This window comes from Engystomops pustulosus, chromosome 1 (assembly GCF_040894005.1).
Source record: "Engystomops pustulosus chromosome 1, aEngPut4.maternal, whole genome shotgun sequence".
Lineage (NCBI taxonomy): Eukaryota > Metazoa > Chordata > Amphibia > Anura > Leptodactylidae > Engystomops > Engystomops pustulosus.
The window spans coordinates 177,627,537-177,647,397 of NC_092411.1; the positions used below are offsets into that span (position 1 = coordinate 177,627,537).

Here is a 19,861-nt window from a genome sequence, read left to right on the forward strand (position 1 = left end):
ATTAACTTACGCAGGCTTTTCCTTAACCTCCAGTCGAAGCCAGACAATGTTGGGAGCCGGGCGGTGCTCTCACTCGACGCTGCGAAGGCCTTCGATAGCGTTGAGTGGGAGTACCTATGGGTGGTCCTGGAGAAAGCGGGTCTGGGTCCCAACTTTAGGAAATGGGTGCAGCTGTTATATTCTTGCCCCAAAGCAAGAGTGAGGGCTAACGGGATACTGTCTCAACCTTTTGATCTAACCAGGGGGACAAGGCAGGGGTGCCCTCTGTCACCCTTGCTGTTTGCTTTGGCAATCGAGCCATTGGCGCAAATGCTGAGGGACAGCCAGTCGATTACAGGGCTCAAGTATAACATGCATACGGAGAAAGTAGCTCTGTATGCAGACGATTTGCTTCTCTTTTTAGGTGACACAGGAATATCGCTAGAGAGTGCTATCACTACTATAGGGCAGTTTGGAGATTTTTCCGGGCTCCGGATAAACTGAAGTCAGTATTATTACCTATTGATCCCCTCTCAGAAGACTCCACGGTAGCCAACACTCCTATTCAAGTAGTTAATACATTCAAGTACCTTGGAGCTCAGGTCTCAGCTAGAGTCCAAGATTACCTGCAGCTTAATTTGACCCCTCTTATTGCGAGATTTGCTAATAAAATCACGACATGGTGTAAGCTACCACTCTCGGTCATTGGTAGAGTCAATTTGACTAAGATGATATTGATGCCTCAACTATTGTAAATTGTACATAACACCCCTATATGGATTCCCCTTAGATTTTTCCATAAATTACAGTCTTTGTTTAGAGAATTAACCTGGAAAAAAGGGGTGGCGCGGATTAAATATGAGACGCTGCAGAGGTCTAAAGAGGCTGGAGGTCTGGCGGCTCCAAATCCCTGGATTTATTTTTTGGCCTCACAATTACAACGTCTGAGGGGTTGGGGAGTGGAGGAGGGGAGTGGGGCTGTTGCGGCTTTAGTTAGTGAAATGACACCTCACAGACCCTTGTTAGCAGCCGTTGAAGCTGGGTTTCCGGGACAGGGAGGAGCTAGGATCCCCACGTTGACGCTTATGGTAAAGGTCTGGGGGAAAGTCAAGCAATTGATGGAGGTTGAAGGTTGCACTCCTTTCACCCCCATCTGGAAGAACCCAAGGTTACCAGAATTTTTTAGGCTGGAGGGCTTTACTCCCTGGTAACAGGCGGGTGTGAAGTTTATCCATCAGCTGCACTCTGAGGGTACTTTTAAGGCATTCTCTGACTTACAGGAGCAATTCCAATTACCACATAGCCAATTCTACAAATTTTTACAGCTAAGACATGCGTGGGATACACAGGTGACCACAACAAAACTTACCACTGGTACTGCTCCTGTGATCACAATAACGGCCGCCAAAGGGGAAACTGCTGGCCTGATCTCCTTATTGTATAGTCATTTGCTTGAAGCCTACCTAAAGAATTTTCCCCTCAATTTGAAGCAGAAATGGGAGGTAGACTTGGGACCCATCTCAGATGACCAATGGGAGGGAATTTTAGCATCAGTTCCTCAGGTGTCAACATCTGAGGCCCTAAGGATTTCACAAATATATCTTGTTCATAGGGTGTACAGAACTCCTGCCTTCCTCTACCGCGTTGGAGTTGGGCAGGATGATGTGTGCCCTAGATGTGCCCAGGGCCCAGCTGATCATATGCACATGTTCTGGGGATGCGCATTCCTGGGTCACTTCTGGAGTGGAGTGCTTACATATCTGGAAAGCATATTTCAACTGACTATTCCCAAGAATCCTTTACAATGTGTCCTGGGATATGTTGAGGAACTACCGGGTAATGAGAGTCTCAGATTAGCGCTCAAAAGATCATTATATCAAGCTAGGAAGCTGATAGCTCAAAAATGGTTGAGCCCAGACCCACCTACCTTAAAAGAATATAAGGATAAAATGATTAGACTCATTCAAATGGAAAAAGGGGTTTATCTTAAGAGGAAAGCTATTAAAGAATTCAATAAGATTTGGGGAGAGTGGCCGGGAGCGAGGTCGTGATATATTGACTATAGAATGAGGAATTGTTAAAATGTGACATTATATCCTGAAATCGATTAGAAATTGGTCATTGATAACCAGGCTTCTTACTGTCTGTTAAAAATTCATTGAGTGAACCGTAAAGCAATATACTTATGAGACTATATGTGTAACCAGGTGGGGAGGGGGAGTTGTTGGAAGGGAGGGGGTGGGGGGGGGATACTGTTTTAATGTAAGTAAAACTTGAAAATGTTTAATAAAAAATTTATTTGATTTAAAAAAAAAACTTAATGTTCGCTTCATTGAAAGAAAATGTGCTTTTCTTTAAAATATAAGATTAATAAGTGACCCCAAACTTTTGAGCGGTAGTGCAAAGGGGTGGGCGAGGGGAGGCAAGTTTTTTTGTACGCTTTCCTGAAAATATCTGAATGTGCCATCACAAAGAATATATGTACAATAATAAAAAGGGGACAAATAAACCGTCTGAATAGTTTAAATTTTTATTCACATAATATATATTTAGATTTTCTGATGCATAAATTTGATCTTCGTCGAGTTCATTCCCTGTGGGTGGAAAATGAAAAGTTAATTATTTCACATAGGCTTGATATCTATCCAAGATTGAGGCGGCTTTACCAAGTTACTTTGCTATGTGTGTGCGTTAATACCCAAATGCAAGCGATCAGCAACAAGCAGTACAATGTTTTGCTGGTAAATAATGCAACATTACATTTCTAAATGCAAACACAGCATGTGAACAGCATGTACTGCCTAACAAACTAAATAGAGTAGTTTCCACCCATAGGAGGTCAGCTCAACTGCTCTACATGTTGCCTTTTGCAATCCGAAAGGTTGGTGTAGTCTAGAGTGTGGCTGTGTGGCGTCACTACCAACTGTTGGAGCCGCCCACAAGGATTCCATCCCAGTCTGTCTACTTAATTCATACACTAATCATTCTAAAATCATCTTTTCTTTATTATGTAAATGAGGCGGGGCACATGCAGACTGATGTCGGCCCCTGTTACCCCTCCCCCCCCTGCTAAGGCCTGTGTGTAATGTATAGTAAAGCATTGACATCAGCTACACATTTTCTGCTGTACACATGGCTGCATCCTGGAGCTGTTGATTACACACACAGGCTGAGGTTGTGTGGCAGGAAGCACGGAGGAACCAGCTGCGCCTCCCACTCATGAATAAGCTGGACAGCCGAATATGATTATTCATTGGACCTCAGGTCATTTGCATACAGATTTAGGAATGGACTGCTGGGATATCAAACATGGCGTTTTTAGGCCATTTTTGGGCTGTTTTTAAAATCTGAAAATGCACTGTTTTTTAAAAACTGATGTGTTTTTTTTAAAACCGGATGCGTTTTTAAACGAATGCTTTTTTTTCGATCTGAAAACGCCATGTGTGACATCACCCTTAAAGAGGACCTGACAGTTTTTCTTTAATTGGAATGCCAATAGTTGTACCCCCCCCCCCCCCATTAACAAAATTGACAGCAATCCTAGCTATTAGCCACTGCATAGCTCCAAAAAAATATAGCATTAAAACTATGGAAAATTATAAAACTTTAAGTAGAAATTGTACAAGAAGAGTGGAAAAACATGCCGTACCTCATTGTGCAATACAGTCTCAGATATGATCCTAAAATTTCAGGGGGAAGAAAAGATAACTTTCAGTGTCCACCCAAATTTGAATGGCAGAAAATAGTCTGCTTTGAAATTTAAAAAAAAAAAAAAAAAAAGTAAAAAATTGGGAGGGGTTTTAGGTTAATTGTACAAAATTATTCAAAAATGAATCAAATTCTGTAAAAATGAGACCTCCGAGATGGATCGTCTAGTACCACAAACCCCCCCCCCCCCCCAACATTCTCAAGGTCACCAATAACCAATATGCCCAACATGCATTTATAATTTTTTTCTACCAAATTAGTGGGAGTCCCCAGAACTGACCCCTCCATGAAGCTAATAACCATAAAGTGGTTTAAAATCCTTAACCCTTTTATGGAATTTTATTCATATAAATAACCATTGAAATCTCATAGTTTGGAATGCTGACATTTGTGGTTCACAGAGCACAATTTATTTTTTTTAATTGGAGAGTTTTGAATCATACCTTTTTAGGTTTTTTTTAATGTCCAACAAACTTTTTATGCCTCAACTATTTTGCAGGACAAGATTGAATTTTCTATAGGACCGTTTTGGGAAACCTCATCCTACACAGTGATCCCAATCACTGTACACAAAAGTAGCCTGATATCCATGGTCCAACAGATAAGCATTCCCTTCATTTATCTTTCAGTTTTGGGTCTGATATCATTTGAGAAAAAGAAAGCATTAAAAAAGACCTTGCATAAAAATAAAGGTTGCTTTTCAAGCACAAAAAGCTCCCACCTGTCTCAGAGCTTCACCTGATGGCTTCTTCCCGGGCATACTACACCTATGTAATATTCCAAGGCCTAAAGGGAACCTGTAACCAGGGACCTCATTTTACACTTAAGGCGGGTTGCAGAAGCCCTTCACACCTGTCTTTCTACCTTTTCTAAGCATTTGCATTATAATTTCATTGTGTGTTATTTGTCTTGAACGCACTTAATATGTAACATCTAAGACTCTATATTTGGTTACATTCTCATCCTTATTCATTATAAACAATCTGAAACAATAGAGAGTTGGTCTTTATATATGGATTTGGCACGTCGCCACCACGCTGCAGTGAGCTTGCTGCATGCGGGGGTCTCCCTTTCACATTCACTGTTTTTGGGTCCTGCGTGTCCTGCTGCTGTTGGGATGTATACTGTCATTGTTACCAAAAATGTTCACTACCGCTTCTTGAACTGTATGCATACACTCTTCAACTAAATAAACCGTATTGAATATAATTTCATTGTGTGTTAGAACTTAACAGAGGATTTTGTCAGGGTGCAAGGCAAGTTATAATACACAATTATATTGTAATGCAAATGCTTAGAAAAAGGCAGATTTGAACTGCAGGTGTGCAACCTGTCTTTAGTGAAAATGAGGTCCCTGGAGACAGGTTCCCTTTAATACTTTTTCTATTGCATATTGCAGCAAAGACACACAGCTATCACCTGTGGTCAGTGCTTGTAGCGATTGCAGATGTTAACCTCTTCTCTTCCGCCGGCAGAGTAACCGGCGGCAATTAAAACATGGCAGCGCCATCGGACGTCATTGGGGGGGTAGCGATCGGTTGCCATGACAGCCACGGGTCTACGTCAGGCTGCATGGTGTCAGGAGATTCGTTACAATGAGCCAGTGGCTCATTGTAATGAATCATATGCAAAAGTGCCATATACTGTAATACAGTAATATTGCAGTATATGGTATGAACAATCTGACCATCTAGGGCTATTGTACCCTAGAGGGTCTAAGAAATGGTGAAAAAAAAAAAAAAGGAAAAATGTAAAAATTTAGAAAAAATTTCAAATCACCCCCCTTTCCCTAGAGCTGATATAAAACAAACAGTAAAAATCACTAACACATTAGGTATTGGCGCGTACCAAAATGACCCGCTGACGATGACCTCCAAAACAGGAAATGGCGCCCAAATGTCTGAAATGTGACTATTACACCTTTTTACATGACATAAAAAAAAATAAAGGGATCAAAATGTCGCACAGTCCTCAAAATGGTAGCAATGAAAACTTCGGCTCATTTAGCAAAAAATGACACATCACACAGCTCCGCACACCAAAGTATGAAAAAGTTATTTGTGTCAGAAGATGGCAACATTTTTTTCTTCTTTTTCGGCCACACTCGTTTAATTTTGGAAAATGTATAAAAACGCAATAAAACCTATATAAATTTGATATCACCGTGATCGTACCGAACCAAAGAATAAAGCAGAGGTGTTATTTGGAGCAGAGTGAAAGTCTTAAAAACTGAGCCCACTATAACATGACGCACATGCATTTTTTTTTTGCAATTTTTCCACATTTGGAATGTTATTATTCCATGCCGTGTACTGGGAAGCAGGAAAAAAATAACATGGGAATTAAAATTTGTTACACACAAAATAAGCCCTCTTACAGCTCTATAAACGGAATAATGAAAAAGTTATGGATTTTTGAGAGCGAGAAATGAGCAAAAAAAACCTGCGTCCTTAAGGGGTTCTGTTTCCACAAGAAAAACAATCATAACAATGAAATTATAGTAAACAGGAGATTCTCTTTAACCCCTTAACGCTCTGCGCCGTAGCTCTACGGCGCAGAGGTATAAGGGATGTATGAAGAGGGCTCACGGGCTGAGTCCTCTTCATACAGAGGTGGGGGTTTTTGCATTTTGCACAAAACCCCCACCGCTAATAACCGCGGTCGGTGCTTGCACCGATCGCGGCTATTAACCCTCTAAACGCCGCCCGCAAAGTCGCGTGGGCGCCGCCATCTTTTTTTCGATCGCCACGCCCCCGAACGTCATCGGGGGGCGGCGATCGGTTACCATGGTAGCCTCGGGTCTTCTCTTGACACGAGGCTACATGGTTTATGCAGGTTCGTTACAATGAGCCAGTGGCTCATTGTAATGTAAGACCTGCAAAAACGCCATATATTGCAATACTGTAGTATTGCAGTATATGGTAGGAGCGATCTGATCATCTAGGGTTATTGTACCCTAGATGGTCTAAAAAATAGTGAAAGAAAAAAAAAAGTTTAAAAAATAAAAAAAATTAATAAAATATTAAAAGTTCAAATCACCCCCCTTTCCCTAGAACGGATATAAAACATAACAAACAGTAAAAATCAGACATATTAGGTATCGCCGCGTCCCAAAATGCCTGATCTATCAAAATATAAAAACGGTTACGGCCGGCGGTGACCTCCGAGGCGGGAAATGGCGCCCAAATGTCCGAAATGCGACTTTTACACCTTTTTACATAACATAAAAAATGAAATAAAAAATGATCAAAATGTCGCACAGACCTCAAAATGGTAGCAATGAAAACGTCGCCTCATTTCGCAAAATATGACCCCTCACACATTTCCGTGCGCCAAAGTATGAAAAAGTTATTAGCGTCAGAAGATGGCAAAAAAATGTTTTTCTTTTTTGTACACATTCGTTTAATTTTTGAAAATGTATTAAAACACAATAAAACCTATATAAATTTGGTATCACCGCGATCGCACCGAACCAAAGAATAAAGTAGGCGTGTTATTTGGAGCGAAGAGTGAAAGTCGTAAAAACTGAGCCCACAAGAACGTGACGCACGTGCAGTTTTTTTTCAATTTTTCCACATTTGGAATTTTTTTTCAGCTTCGCAGTACACGGCATGTTAAAATAAATAACATTACGGGAAAGTAAAATTTGTTACGCACAAAATAAGCCCTCACACAGGTCTGTACACGTAAAAATGAAAAAGTTATGGATTTTTGAAGTTGGAGAGCGAGAAATGAGCCGGAAAACCCTCCGTCCTTAAGGGGTTAATAGGACACCCGAATTGAACGCATCTGGACACAGTCATATGGAAGTCCTAAAGGGGTAAATAACCAGGTATAAAGCAAGCTATAAAGTCTAGAAACAATAATACCTGATCAGTAGTGGTACCTCCGGACTCAAATGCATCATTAAGAAATGTTTCAGAAGACTCGTTCTTTTGAAATTCCAGTGGCTCCATATCCTTAGCTGCTTGCCTTGTCAGTGTCCTTGAAGACGCAGAGCTAGAAGTCCTAAATGAAAGCAGTTACAGGGAAATATGCATAGAAAGGTTAATACAAGAAGAATCAATACAACAATGTTCTGTAAAATAGAAAATATGATTGAGACTTTGACATAGTTAATCGATCTCAAAATGGCATAAATTAACAGACTTTGCCATCCATGAGCTTGACAAGCTTTCAAAGCAAAACTTGTAGCAAGTTATAAATAGAATTTTGGTGATGCCCCTCAAAAATGTATTTGGGGGGTGGAAAGACCAAGGGTCATAAATGTTAGTTCCTACTAAGCACCAAGTACCAAGCAGTGACACTGTAGGAAGGACTCAATAGCCGTCTGAAATCAACAGGCGTTTGTCACCTTGAAAGCTGCCATTTCCTTACAAGGTCACATCAGAATGACAAAAATCACTATTCCTGAATAGCCACCAGCATTTTGAACCATACTGAGACCTTACTAATTAAAGAAAAAAAATATATATATTAATCCTGCAAAGCCCTTCCTTCCGTACCAACTGGTCCTTACCCTTCCCTCCTAATCTACTTTCACCCTGGATGGTATTACAATCTTGCCAAATCTCATTAAGTGTCACTTTCTGCTCCCTCTCCCGCTGCATAGATATGTAATCTGTAGTGAAGAATAGAATTCACATGAAGGATTCTGCTGAATGCAGATGCGATCTTAGCTTGTTATCCATAGAAAAAAAAAACTGTACCTAGCCATCACCTTTCTGCTATAAAACAAAAGTGAAATGGAAGATTTGCAAAGACCTTAATGTACTGAAGGTTAACAGAAGTTGAATAAAGGCCTTCTGTTTAGTTGTTATGCTCTACTAAAATTGAGAGCGTAGTAGAAACCCCCAAACTGAACCTTATCAGTCATCTACACACTAATCTTGATGCTTCAGAGTTTGGCAAAATGTTAGATATTTTTGAAATTCATACCTTTGCAAGGCTTTCCTTCGCGTCACAAACACAAAGATTCCTGCCACCAGTACAAATACAAGTAGAACTGCCACTGTGCCAACCGTGAGGGGAACAGCAAGGGCTTTTACCCCCACTTCACAAAAGTCTCCACTGTAGCCTGAAAAACATTTACATTTGATAACACCAGCATCTACTATACATTCTCCCCTCATGTTACAAGTCTCACTGGTACATGGCCTAGACTCCATGTTTCTGCCAAAATCTTCATTTGTCAGACTGTTATCCTCAAGCTCTTTCAAATCTTCAGAGGAAGTTTTGCTTTCCAAAATAGTGGATTCTGTGTTCAACAAGATTTCTACTTTTCCTTGATGAAGTCTTGGATGACCCATGACCTTGATGGGCATATTAGATTTTGTGGGTGAGACGACAGGCTTTAATAAGTTTTCATCACCATATATGCCTGAAAAGAACAAAATATAATTGGTATCAAGTATTTTTTATGGGGTACTATTTTTTTTACAGTGAGGTGTCAGAACATTGATTCCACTAAACTATAAACCCATCTAAATGGTCTATTCCAGTGACTGGTTTCCTTGCCCAAATACATTCATATAATTTCCTGGCTTAACTGACACATCGGAACTGGGGTCACAGTAAACATATGAAAGTAGGCTGCAAGTTCCAATACTTCCAGCATTATCTGATAGTTAAACTAGGAAAGAAAGTCTATGGACTCATGATGTGGGTAAAGGAAATCTACCACCAGGATCAAGGATTTTAAACCAAGCACTCCAACATGTTTGCCCACTTTGACAGGATCCACCCTTCAGCTTCTCATGCCCTTGGTTTTTTTTTTTTTTATTAAAAAGGCTTTAAAATAATGCAAATGAGGGGCTCCATAGCTGTTAATTGAGCTTTGAGCCCCTAAGAGCTCAATTATAAATAAGGGCATGAGAAGCTAAGAGGTACCAGAGGCACCACCATTTTTCAGAAATGTGTATCCATACTATGTAAACTTCTAGAGAACATTTGTTCAAGTTGAGTGTCACCTGTTATGACCCATACAAGACTGCAGACAAGAGCTGTGTAACCATACCTGTTTGTGTACTCTTAGCAGGACTGAAAATATATGTATAAACCAGAATTATCCCCTTAATCTCCACTGTAATACCTAACCAGTAGTCAGCTGCTTCTAACTCAACAAAGGATAAAGGGAAGTGTAGCAGGTTAGTTAGGAAATCTTGTACAGGAGTGCTTTCCAGTACTCCAAGTCCAGTTCCAGTCTTGTAATATAAATGCAGTGTTCATAGTCCTGTTGTATACACAAAGATATGATTCACTTCTTCAGGTCATCAACCCAACACCAGTTTTTGCCAGATAAAGCTACAGTGTATAACATCTAAACTTGTTTATAGAAATGATTTAGAGATTTTCCAGACACGTTTGTATTTATAACCACTTACAGCCTCTCTCATCTGAGCCATCCAAACAGTCCCTCTTGTGGTCACATATCTTGCTATCCGGTACACACTTTAACCCATCTTTGCAAAGCAAATATCCTTTGTGACATTTGGGCACCTCGAGACACAATGTTGCATTTACTAGTTCATGAGCTAGTGAACAACGGCACGTACGACCTTCACGATTTGCTAGACAAATTTGGCTACATCCACCATTATTTGCAGAACATCCACTGTTGGCTGTTACAAGAGAAAACAGATGTCTATAAAATGTAAGGACACATCCTATGAATCACAAAGTTTTCAAAGCATATATTAAGAATTTTCAACAGCAGGTAGATTGGAGGTATAATGAAGAAAGCAAATTTTCTTTTTCTACTGTCCCATGCAAAAAGGTTGACTGGGTTTTTTGGTATAACAGTAAAAGGTACTGAGCCACAACAGCTACTTCACCTGGAAGGGGGGCAAGGGCATGTCCAAGAACATCACTATATAAAATCAGAGGTCAGATAGATATAGAATAAGTCTTTAATTTTGTGAGGTTTCAGGTTGCAGATGACACTACACAAGAAAAAGGGTTGTCTACTGTAAGCACATTACCTCTAATATTGTTTGTGTAAAGACGTTATTACATTTTACAATATACTTTATCAATTCTGTGTCAATTTAACTCTGCTTGCTTTCTTTCTATAGAAAGCTTTTGTTTACTTCCTGTAGATAAACACTGGTCCATGGTCATGTGATGTTACAGAGGTGTATCGATGGTTAGCATCATACAGCTTTGATTACACTGTATTATATCAAGCCATGCCCCTTTGTGAGATCACATGACCATGGACCCCTGTTTATCTACAGGAAGTAAATGATGCAGCTTTTTGTTGCATGACAGCGAACAAGCAGAAATCTTGGAATCTGAAGAATTGATACAGAGTATTGGAAAGATTTTTAACATAATCACACAAACAATACGGGCGGTCCCCTACTTAAGAACACCTGACTTACATACGACCCCTAGTTACAAACGGACCTCTGGATATTGGTAATTTGCTGTATTTTAGTCCTAGGCTACAATAAACAGCTATAACAGTTATCAATGGTGCCTGTAATGAAGCTTCATTATAAATCCTGGTTCTTGTGACAATTCAACATCCAATTGTGACAATGACAATCCCATGTCACAGAGACCAAAACATTTTTGACTGGGGTTACAATAGTAAAGTATACGGTTCTGACTTGCATACAAACTCAACTTAAGAACAAACCTACAGAAACTATCTTGTATGTAATCCGGGGACTGCCTGTATTAATTATCTGCTGGAATTTGTTTAAAGTGAACAACCCTTTTATGCATCAGTGTTCATTACATGGGGAGCTTATCTTTTTATAGTATCCTGTTGTATATGGTATTTGAGCTTATAATTTTGTCAATTGACTGATGGAACTGCTGGAAAAGGAGTTGGGACAACTTGCATCAGGGTTTCCAAGTCTCTAGACAGTCTAGCGATGGGGCCTATTACAATCTGCCTAAAGCTAATCATTGACACACAGAAGAAAACAAGGCATAGCTGTGGTTTAAAGCTATACCACTCAGTCTAAAATAGATTTTAATAGGTTTGTTTTGTCCTATTGTAATATATACATATACACACCATACATGAAGCTACACAACTATTTACCTTGCTGGTCTGGTCTGCTATATACTTTTATATCTACCACCTTTTGGTTCATTTCTAAATATTTATCTTCACTTGTGCCAGTTTTACTGAACCAAACTCTTTCGGTGCCTAAAGAGAAAAAGTTTAGAAGAATTGTAATAAAAGGCAATACATATATTTGTATGGAAAGACAAACCTGACCATTGCAAAATTTTAAAATAAGTCATATACCACCTTCCAAAATCAGCCAAAAAAGGTTATTTTAATTGTGCTTTTTCCAAACAATGTAAAAGCAATCCATTTTCAGGGTAACATTATTGAAGTTAAAAATTCTGTGGTTTTGCACAAAGTCATCAAAACACTTGCTCCCCCTCATTTTTGTGCAGCTGTACTTCTCCCTGCACCAAAGTTGCTGCTATGCAAGCTGGTGCATCCACTGTCTTTCAATTCTCTCTACCATGAAATATAAAAATTCTTATAGAATCACCATTGCCAATAAAAAGATACTAAATAGAGGGGACAACAGTATTTTGCAAGTAATTCTAGTCTGACAGACAATTGTAAACCATGCCCTCTGCATGACAAAGATTTAGTGAAGAATCTTGACATTTCTCCCAGCCAGTGACCCAGCTCTCCTCTTTAAAAAGAAAATCTACCACAGTCACCGGCTTGATTTTGATGGTAATCTTATGTTTGTTACCCATGGCTTCCTTCATTCGAAAATTGAAAATCCCAAAATTTAAATATGAGCCAGGGGGGGGTCAAAAGGATGTTACCAGAGCCATGCACTGGCTTCACAGGCTATTCTACTGTCTTAACCCTCCTCCTTAACCCTTATGTCAACTCATGTCAGAAGAGGAAGTCACAGCACACAGTAGGAGCTGTAACTAATAGTCAATCTGTTAAATTAGAGTGTAACGAATAAATAAAAAATGAAATTTGTAATTTATCATACCATTATCAAAAGTTGTCCAGAACAAAACACCATTTCCAGCAGTGAATGTGTTAATGCCACGCAGCCCACTCCGGACCAGCTTATAACTTGATCCATCTACCTTAATTGATTCAATGGTACCATATCCTGTAAGTAAAAAAGGAGCTCATTTACTTATGTTTAAAACAATGGAATAAAAATTGTCACGTATCTCTGTCATGGGAACAAGACAGTTTTCTTGCATTTTAGAAAGGTGTAAAACAAAAAAGTTATTATAAATAAAATCTATAGTTTACCTCTATCAGCCCAGTAAAGTCTAGTTCCAGAGTCAGCAAAGGTCAGTCCTACCACAGCTTTGCTTTTTTTCCACAGTACTCTCCGGTTATTTCCATCCATATTTGCACATTCTATCTTAAGGCTGTTTTTTTTACTTTCTATTCCTGCATCAAAGTAGCACAATAGGCCACTAGGTGGATAAAGTGCAAGACAGGTTGGCTTGTACAAATCCTCTTCCAGCACTGAAGCTGTATACATGCCATTTGCAGTTGCCACTTGAATTGATTGTTTGACTGTGCTACTCCAGAAAATATTTCCAGTTGTCCAGTCCACAGCAATGAAGGATACACTGTCATCAACAAAAACTATTTTTTTCCAGTCTGTAAAATCAGAATCTTTAGCTTTTGTTGAGGCTATATATCCACCTTGTTTAACAGAAAAAACAAGAGATCGATCTTGTATGATGTAGTCAATTGAAGAGATCAGGTGAACGTTTTTCAGTTTTGCAATCTGATGCATGGTTGGAACCTTTTGGTCCACCAAGTTAAGTTTCTGAAGATCAACCTAAAGGGAAACATAACAATTTGAGAAAGCTCTAGCTTGCATTAAATCTGGAATGGCAGAAACCAGGCAAAATAGTCAAAATTATGATTTTAAGCTGCCTTTTTATTGTAACTGGGAGAAGAGCTCAACCCATGTACAACCCTACTGATCAATATCAATAGTGATATTTCGGTTTGCCTCTGATGCTATGTACCTGATTGACAGTTGAAGCCATTGCAATTAGAAGAAAAGGCAAATCTTTCAGTGGAATGCAATCGAGTAAATTATTTGAAAGCACAAATCCTGTAGGGCATCGGCAGCTTCCAATCATTCCGGGACCAATCAGGCACAAATGAGAACAAGGCAGTTTTTGACAGGGATTATCAGTAGTAGGTTGTAATACTTCATGCATTACCTAAAAAGAAGAAAATTAAAAAAATAAAGCCATTAAAAAGGAATCCACCAACCATGAATAGAACCATTACCAAAATGGAGGTATAGTTAAATCATCTGCCCAAACATTCAAAGGATCCCCTTTCTAGAGTTCTCTTCAACGCAAAAAATGGATTTAATTTACAATGCAGAGCACTGAGGCAGCGTCCATGCATATGAAAATGCATGCGTTAACGCCATATGTGGATGCAACCTAATGGCTCTTTCGCATTGGGGTGGGTGCTCAGCTTCAGTTGCACATTTGTTGCTTTTTGTCCCCATTGTGTGCATTTTTTCTGCTTTGTCCCAGTGTCCACAAAACAAACTAAAAGGTTTAACATTGCTTGAAAGCATCACTTTTTTTGCAGCATTAGTAAAAAATAAAAAAAACAAACAAACAAACAAACAAGATGTTCCATTTTTTTGTGGACCCATAGGACTATTGCCTTCTGTGATATGCATCCATGAAAAAAATATATCAGTGAAAATACAAGCCAATGTGAAAACCTTAATAGGAATCAATGGATTTGCGAGGCATCCATGCAAAAATCACTGAACAACAGAGATGAAAAAACGCCAATGTGAAAGAGCCCTTAATCTGGAGCATTATATACATGCATTTCGTTCTGAAGAATTCAAATAATTCAGAGTAGTCAAACTCAACTTTTAAGACTGCAGTACTTTTCAGATGTTAAACTGTAGTGTGGCATCTGCCCTACAAGTGTGAACAGCATGATTTGTAAAGGTACCTTGAGTCCATATGGTTGTCCATGTCGCTTTATCAGAACAGAGAAATTCTTACCAGTCCTCTTACTCATTTTTTGCACAGTTCTTGCCTTTATTTCAGACCAATAGATCTCCTCCTCAAACACAGTCAATGCAAAGGGACTTTGAATGGTTTTGAGTTGAATCACCTAACAGAAAAAAAAACACAAGGTTTTCAAGGTAAAACTGAGCAAATTTTTTATATAATATTAATAAAATATAGCCCAAAAATGACTGCATACTTTAATAGGGTTGCAATGATCAGAGACTTGGGTGGCTCACTCCAAGGAGCAATCTACTAATCTGCTAATATTCCCAGTTGTGCCAAATATTTGTTCCATAGCCACAAGAAATGTTATATCAATTTTATAGGAACAGTAGTTCAGTCAACAAATAGATATGTATGGGCAAGCTTCAATAAAATGCATTAGTACCTACCTTAATATCTGTACCATCTAAACTTGCTGAGCCAATAGAGTGAAGCTTCTCATCAGACCAGTAAATTCTCCAGCTCAGCAGATCAAGTGCCAATCCAGTTGGCCACCCAAGTTGTTCTGTAATTAGAACTTTCCTGCGGCTTCCATCCATACCGGCACGCTCAATTTGTGGCTCTATTCCAATTTCACACCAGTACATTAGTCTGAATGAAAGATTGTAAATTACAGTTTTTAATTTTGGTTTTAAAAGAAAGTTCTAACAATATATTATATATAAATATATTTCATTGTTTCAATAAGATGATTTTTTATGTTCCAGTCATTTAAGAGCTTGTCTTTTATTCAGTCAAAAATGGTAACTGGCCAGAGAAGCAAGTTTGACATGCTAAATAAAGTGGAATATTTAACAGCTAAAGCCACTTAAAGACCTTCTCTTAAATGAAAAAATAGGAATTACGTGAAGGGAAGATTCATAGGAGGTAGATTTCAACAGAGCAGTGTTGTGTATACAACTCACCCACTTAGTGGCTGTAAAACCAAAGAGCGTGGTTGGTCTATATCTTCATCCAGTATAACTGTGTATTCTGGAAATCCCTTCCAAGATACATTGAGACCTGTTGCAAGTATCTGCCCAGCTACCCCATCAGTCCAGTAGAGGTTACGGCCAACCCAATCAACAGCTATACAGTCGGATTTCACGCCTGAATTAAAGAATGACAAAGCGAGTAGTATAAACCTGCCTTTTAAAATTGCTATTGAAGAACAAAAATGTTACACAAGCCATGTGAAGACTAGCCCTTACCTTTAACTATGGTTCCTTTTGCTTTTGTGCCCATAGTTATCCACTTTATACTCTCAGCGTTAAGGTCCATCCAGAAAATTTTGCGTTCCATTACATCATAATCCACAGAAAATATCATTGAGCTTTTATCGGTGGACATAAGAATCTCCTCATCCAATGACCTCAATTTATATAAGAGAAGATCAAATTGAATTGCTACTAGCAAAATTGGTTCTGTACCTACAAAGGGAAAAAAAAAAACAAAAACAAAAATTCACTTCTGCTTTACCAATAAAGTCCATCCACCAAAATAAATGACATTTGAAATTTTGTCACTTAGTGGCAGGTATGTCTTGGCTTAGGTCCTCTTGTCCATTACAGTTGTGTTTTTTTTACACAAACCCCCCCCCCCCCCACACTTTACTGCTCCCATTTACTGGTCTCATGGCATGTCTAAGAAGGACAGTGAACATATGCCAAAAGAGGAGGAAAGACATAATAATGACATAAGCTGTAGCATTGCGAGTCAGACACATCCATAAAACTCTATTCTTTTCTTTGAGGTCTTCTATGAGATGGGGTACGAGAAAATCTTCAGTTTTCTCCATGTGCTGTTTATATGAGAGACTTAGAGTTAGTCTAAGCAGACACATTATGAGGTCTCTAGTTCTGTGTGACGACAATGTGATTAGATCATCAGGGTACAGGTTTACATACTCATTTAGCTTCTGAACATTGTACTAGTACGACACAGAAAAGGTGACAGGTGATGAGATCCACAAGATGGATATAACAAAATATCATAAGATAGAAAAACAAGAAGTCTGACGATCAGTGGCATTACAACAACCGTAGCAGCTGGCCCGGGGTGGACTGGGGCGATGGGAACACCCTTGTGCCATCCCCTGTTCGCCCACCTCATCTGAGACTCCTAATTTGCGACTGCCCCGATGGCTCGGTCTTAAGCTGCTCGGCCAGCCTCTCCCATCTGTGGGCCGAATCTCCTGTCCGCTGCCCGCGGCCACCCAGCCTGTCTCTCCCATCCATAGTCCGCACCTCCAGTGCACCCACTGCGGGGTCCCAGCCCGGCACTCCGATCTGTGGCCCCCCTCCTCGGCCCAGCCACTGGGGGTGTCCAGCCCGACTCTCCAGCCAGCTTCTCCCATCCGCGGCCGACCGCCCATCTCATTGACAGATAATTTATGTACCCATTTTTATCTTTAGATGGGGGGGGGGTTTGACATATACACATACATCTCTGTAAACATGTATATGCTGTATGGTGTGTGTATGCATCCTGTATGAGTGTATATATGTGTAAATGCATGCCATATGAGCATTTATGCATATATGCCATTATATATGGTGTATGTACTGTATGTGTGCATGACGTCTATATGCTATATGTATATATACACAGTATATGGCACATTTGTTATTTATTGTACACCGGTACAAGCTGTGATTTATGTAGTGTGCTGGTGGAGGCTTAGTGTCAGGATATGATAAATGTGCACCTATGTGTGTATACGGCGTGTTTATATTGCATGCATGTGGATATATAGTGGGTACACACTATATGTTTAAGTATATGATGTATACATAGAATGTGCATGCACTATATAATATCTGTGCATGTACTATATAATATTTGTGCAAATTTGATGTGTATATACTATGGTTGTATAAGTGTATATAATAAGTACACTGTATAAATTTGTATATACTCTATTTGTGAATGTATAAATGTTTGCGTATAATTGTATACATGTATTTATATGTGTAAAAGTGTATTAAATCATGTATGAGTGTAGAACCTTGTATGTGTATATGAAGGTGTTCAAATATGTATATATTTATTTTTAAAGGGGAAGAGGGGGCCCCATGCAGAAATCTGCTGTTGGGCCCAGCCTCATCTAGTTACACCCCTGCTGCCATCCCTAAACTCAGAAGATCCAGAGTCGGGTCAAGGGGCAACCAATAATTATATCTGAAAAGCTGTATTTTTGTTTATAACAGTGAATTGGAGAATTTTTTTTTTGTTATCCTGAGTATATTTAATATGGTCTTCGTGGAAATACCCCTTTAATGGATAACTCAGTTGTCAAAACTGAGTTTTCCATTAAAGGGGTATTTGCACAAAGACAAATTGCTGAAACTTATAAAAGGTACAAGAGGATCTTCAAACTGCCCCCAACATAGGCATGATATACAAAAATAGGGTCAAACATATGGATAAAACATAATGTACTATAAAACCATTAAATTACCTCAGAGATTATAGCATAAAGAAAACATTTCTGCTGAAAGTTTCCACATGCTTGCAGATGGAGCATTAAAAGGATGTCACATTTTGCAGTGTGCCTTACTGGAACACAGAGCTGTAACATCATTCAACACGTCACAGGTAAAAGGTTCTTTACCCCTTAACATTTGTAAAAATCTACCCCATGTATGGATCTGATCACATGAAATCGCAGCATGGCTCCATGGAGGCTTGGGGAGGAGTAGAAGTCCATGAAGCCATGGTGTGATTTCATGTTATCAGATCCATACATCGAGTAGATCTTTGCAAATGTTAAGTGGGGTAAAAGGACCTTAGATGACATCACATATAGTGCTAATGCCCTAAAGTTACTCAAATGTATTTCTGTTGACATCTTCCTCCAACTGAAATCTTTGTGACAAAAAAAAAAAAAAAATTCTATTTATTCCCATGCAGATGTTTGAAAGGTTCAACACTAGCAAGTATTTAAAAAAAAAAAAAAAAAAACACACCACACACTAGAGGAACCTACATGCATAAATGTAACAAAGGAGTCACTTTACCTGCAACTTTACACTGACGATTGTCTGGTTGCAAAACATAACCTGGGTGACAAGTGCAGTTGAAGGTGCCATTTAAATTGATGCAGGATTGGCTGCATGGTGATGAATCAAGTTCTTTGCACTCGTTAATGTCAATGCATACACTTCTGTTACCACTTAATTTAAAGCCTTTATCACACATGCACTTCTAAAATATAAAGAAAATAACATTTGTAAATGCATCTATTAAACAAATTCCTAAACAAACTCGAAAGTACCATTATGGCCAATTCTTGAAAAGAAATTTTAAAAAAATCATGACAAAAGAGGTGTTGGGGCCTGCCATCTTGTAACCCCACAGTCCCCCCACAGTACTTGGTATATAGTTGTAGACAGTTCTGTACTTTGTGTTGTGGATACAGCACACCACTAATAAAGCTCTGCTCCCATTTACATTAATGGAAGCCAAGCTGCAACTGTGCATTTTGTGTCAAGTAACCAGTGAATTGATATTGATTGCCTTAATGGGTATAGATATCAACCCATTTAATTTGATACTTTACATCAAAACAAAATCAGGTGTATTCCAAGACTAGTGTTTACATTGGACTCCAATTCTGACAATTGTACTTACTGGCCCAAGAGGAGAAGTATGGCAGGCATGGGCACACCCCTCTTCACAGGATATGTGACATTTCCCTCCTTCATCTGAGCCATCCGAGCAGTCAAGTTTCCCATTACAAACTAGATCAGTTAAAATGCAGTCAAAATTTGCACACTGGTACATGTAATTGCTGCAATTTTTCGGTACACCTGAAAAATGTCAGAAAGAGTCCATTTCTAAATTTTAGAGTAAAATATGCAACATATTAGTGTTTGCATATTTTTTTTTTACAAACCAATTTGCAAGCCATGTAAAAATGCATGTTTTAAAATATACACAGGGAAAAAGTAGCATTTTAAAGAGTCCAAGTATTAAAGTTAGTGGTATCAATGGTACAGTCCCTTACTAATTTCAAAGTCACATCAGTGTACATCTGACAGCAGAATTTTGCCACAAAAGTCTCTATAGCGCAATACTTTGATCTGATCATATTTAAAGGAGAAAATCATTGAAATCAACAGTGAAAATCAGATGACTAGAGAAATCCACAAACTACAGC

General features: G+C 39.0%; 1 protein-coding gene across 1 annotated transcript in view; it reads right to left on the reverse strand.

The window, feature by feature from the left end:
• Positions 1 to 2,493: 2,493 nt before the first annotated feature.
• LOC140068103 (low-density lipoprotein receptor-related protein 2-like) overlaps positions 2,494 to 19,861 on the reverse strand; it is a 52,843-nt gene continuing 35,475 nt past the window's right edge. The window contains exons 21-35 of the mRNA XM_072113975.1: positions 19,333 to 19,511; positions 18,720 to 18,906; positions 15,912 to 16,130; positions 15,627 to 15,810; positions 15,111 to 15,312; positions 14,657 to 14,821; positions 13,690 to 13,890; positions 12,953 to 13,496; positions 12,678 to 12,803; positions 11,744 to 11,851; positions 10,071 to 10,307; positions 8,626 to 9,067; positions 7,557 to 7,695; positions 3,629 to 3,659; positions 2,494 to 2,573 (exon numbers count right to left, since the gene is read on the reverse strand). Coding sequence (XP_071970076.1) covers positions 3,648 to 3,659; positions 7,557 to 7,695; positions 8,626 to 9,067; positions 10,071 to 10,307; positions 11,744 to 11,851; positions 12,678 to 12,803; positions 12,953 to 13,496; positions 13,690 to 13,890; positions 14,657 to 14,821; positions 15,111 to 15,312; positions 15,627 to 15,810; positions 15,912 to 16,130; positions 18,720 to 18,906; positions 19,333 to 19,511 — 2,945 coding nt within the window. The 3' untranslated portion in view covers positions 2,494 to 2,573; positions 3,629 to 3,647. The remainder of the gene's footprint in view (positions 2,574 to 3,628; positions 3,660 to 7,556; positions 7,696 to 8,625; positions 9,068 to 10,070; positions 10,308 to 11,743; positions 11,852 to 12,677; positions 12,804 to 12,952; positions 13,497 to 13,689; positions 13,891 to 14,656; positions 14,822 to 15,110; positions 15,313 to 15,626; positions 15,811 to 15,911; positions 16,131 to 18,719; positions 18,907 to 19,332; positions 19,512 to 19,861) is intronic.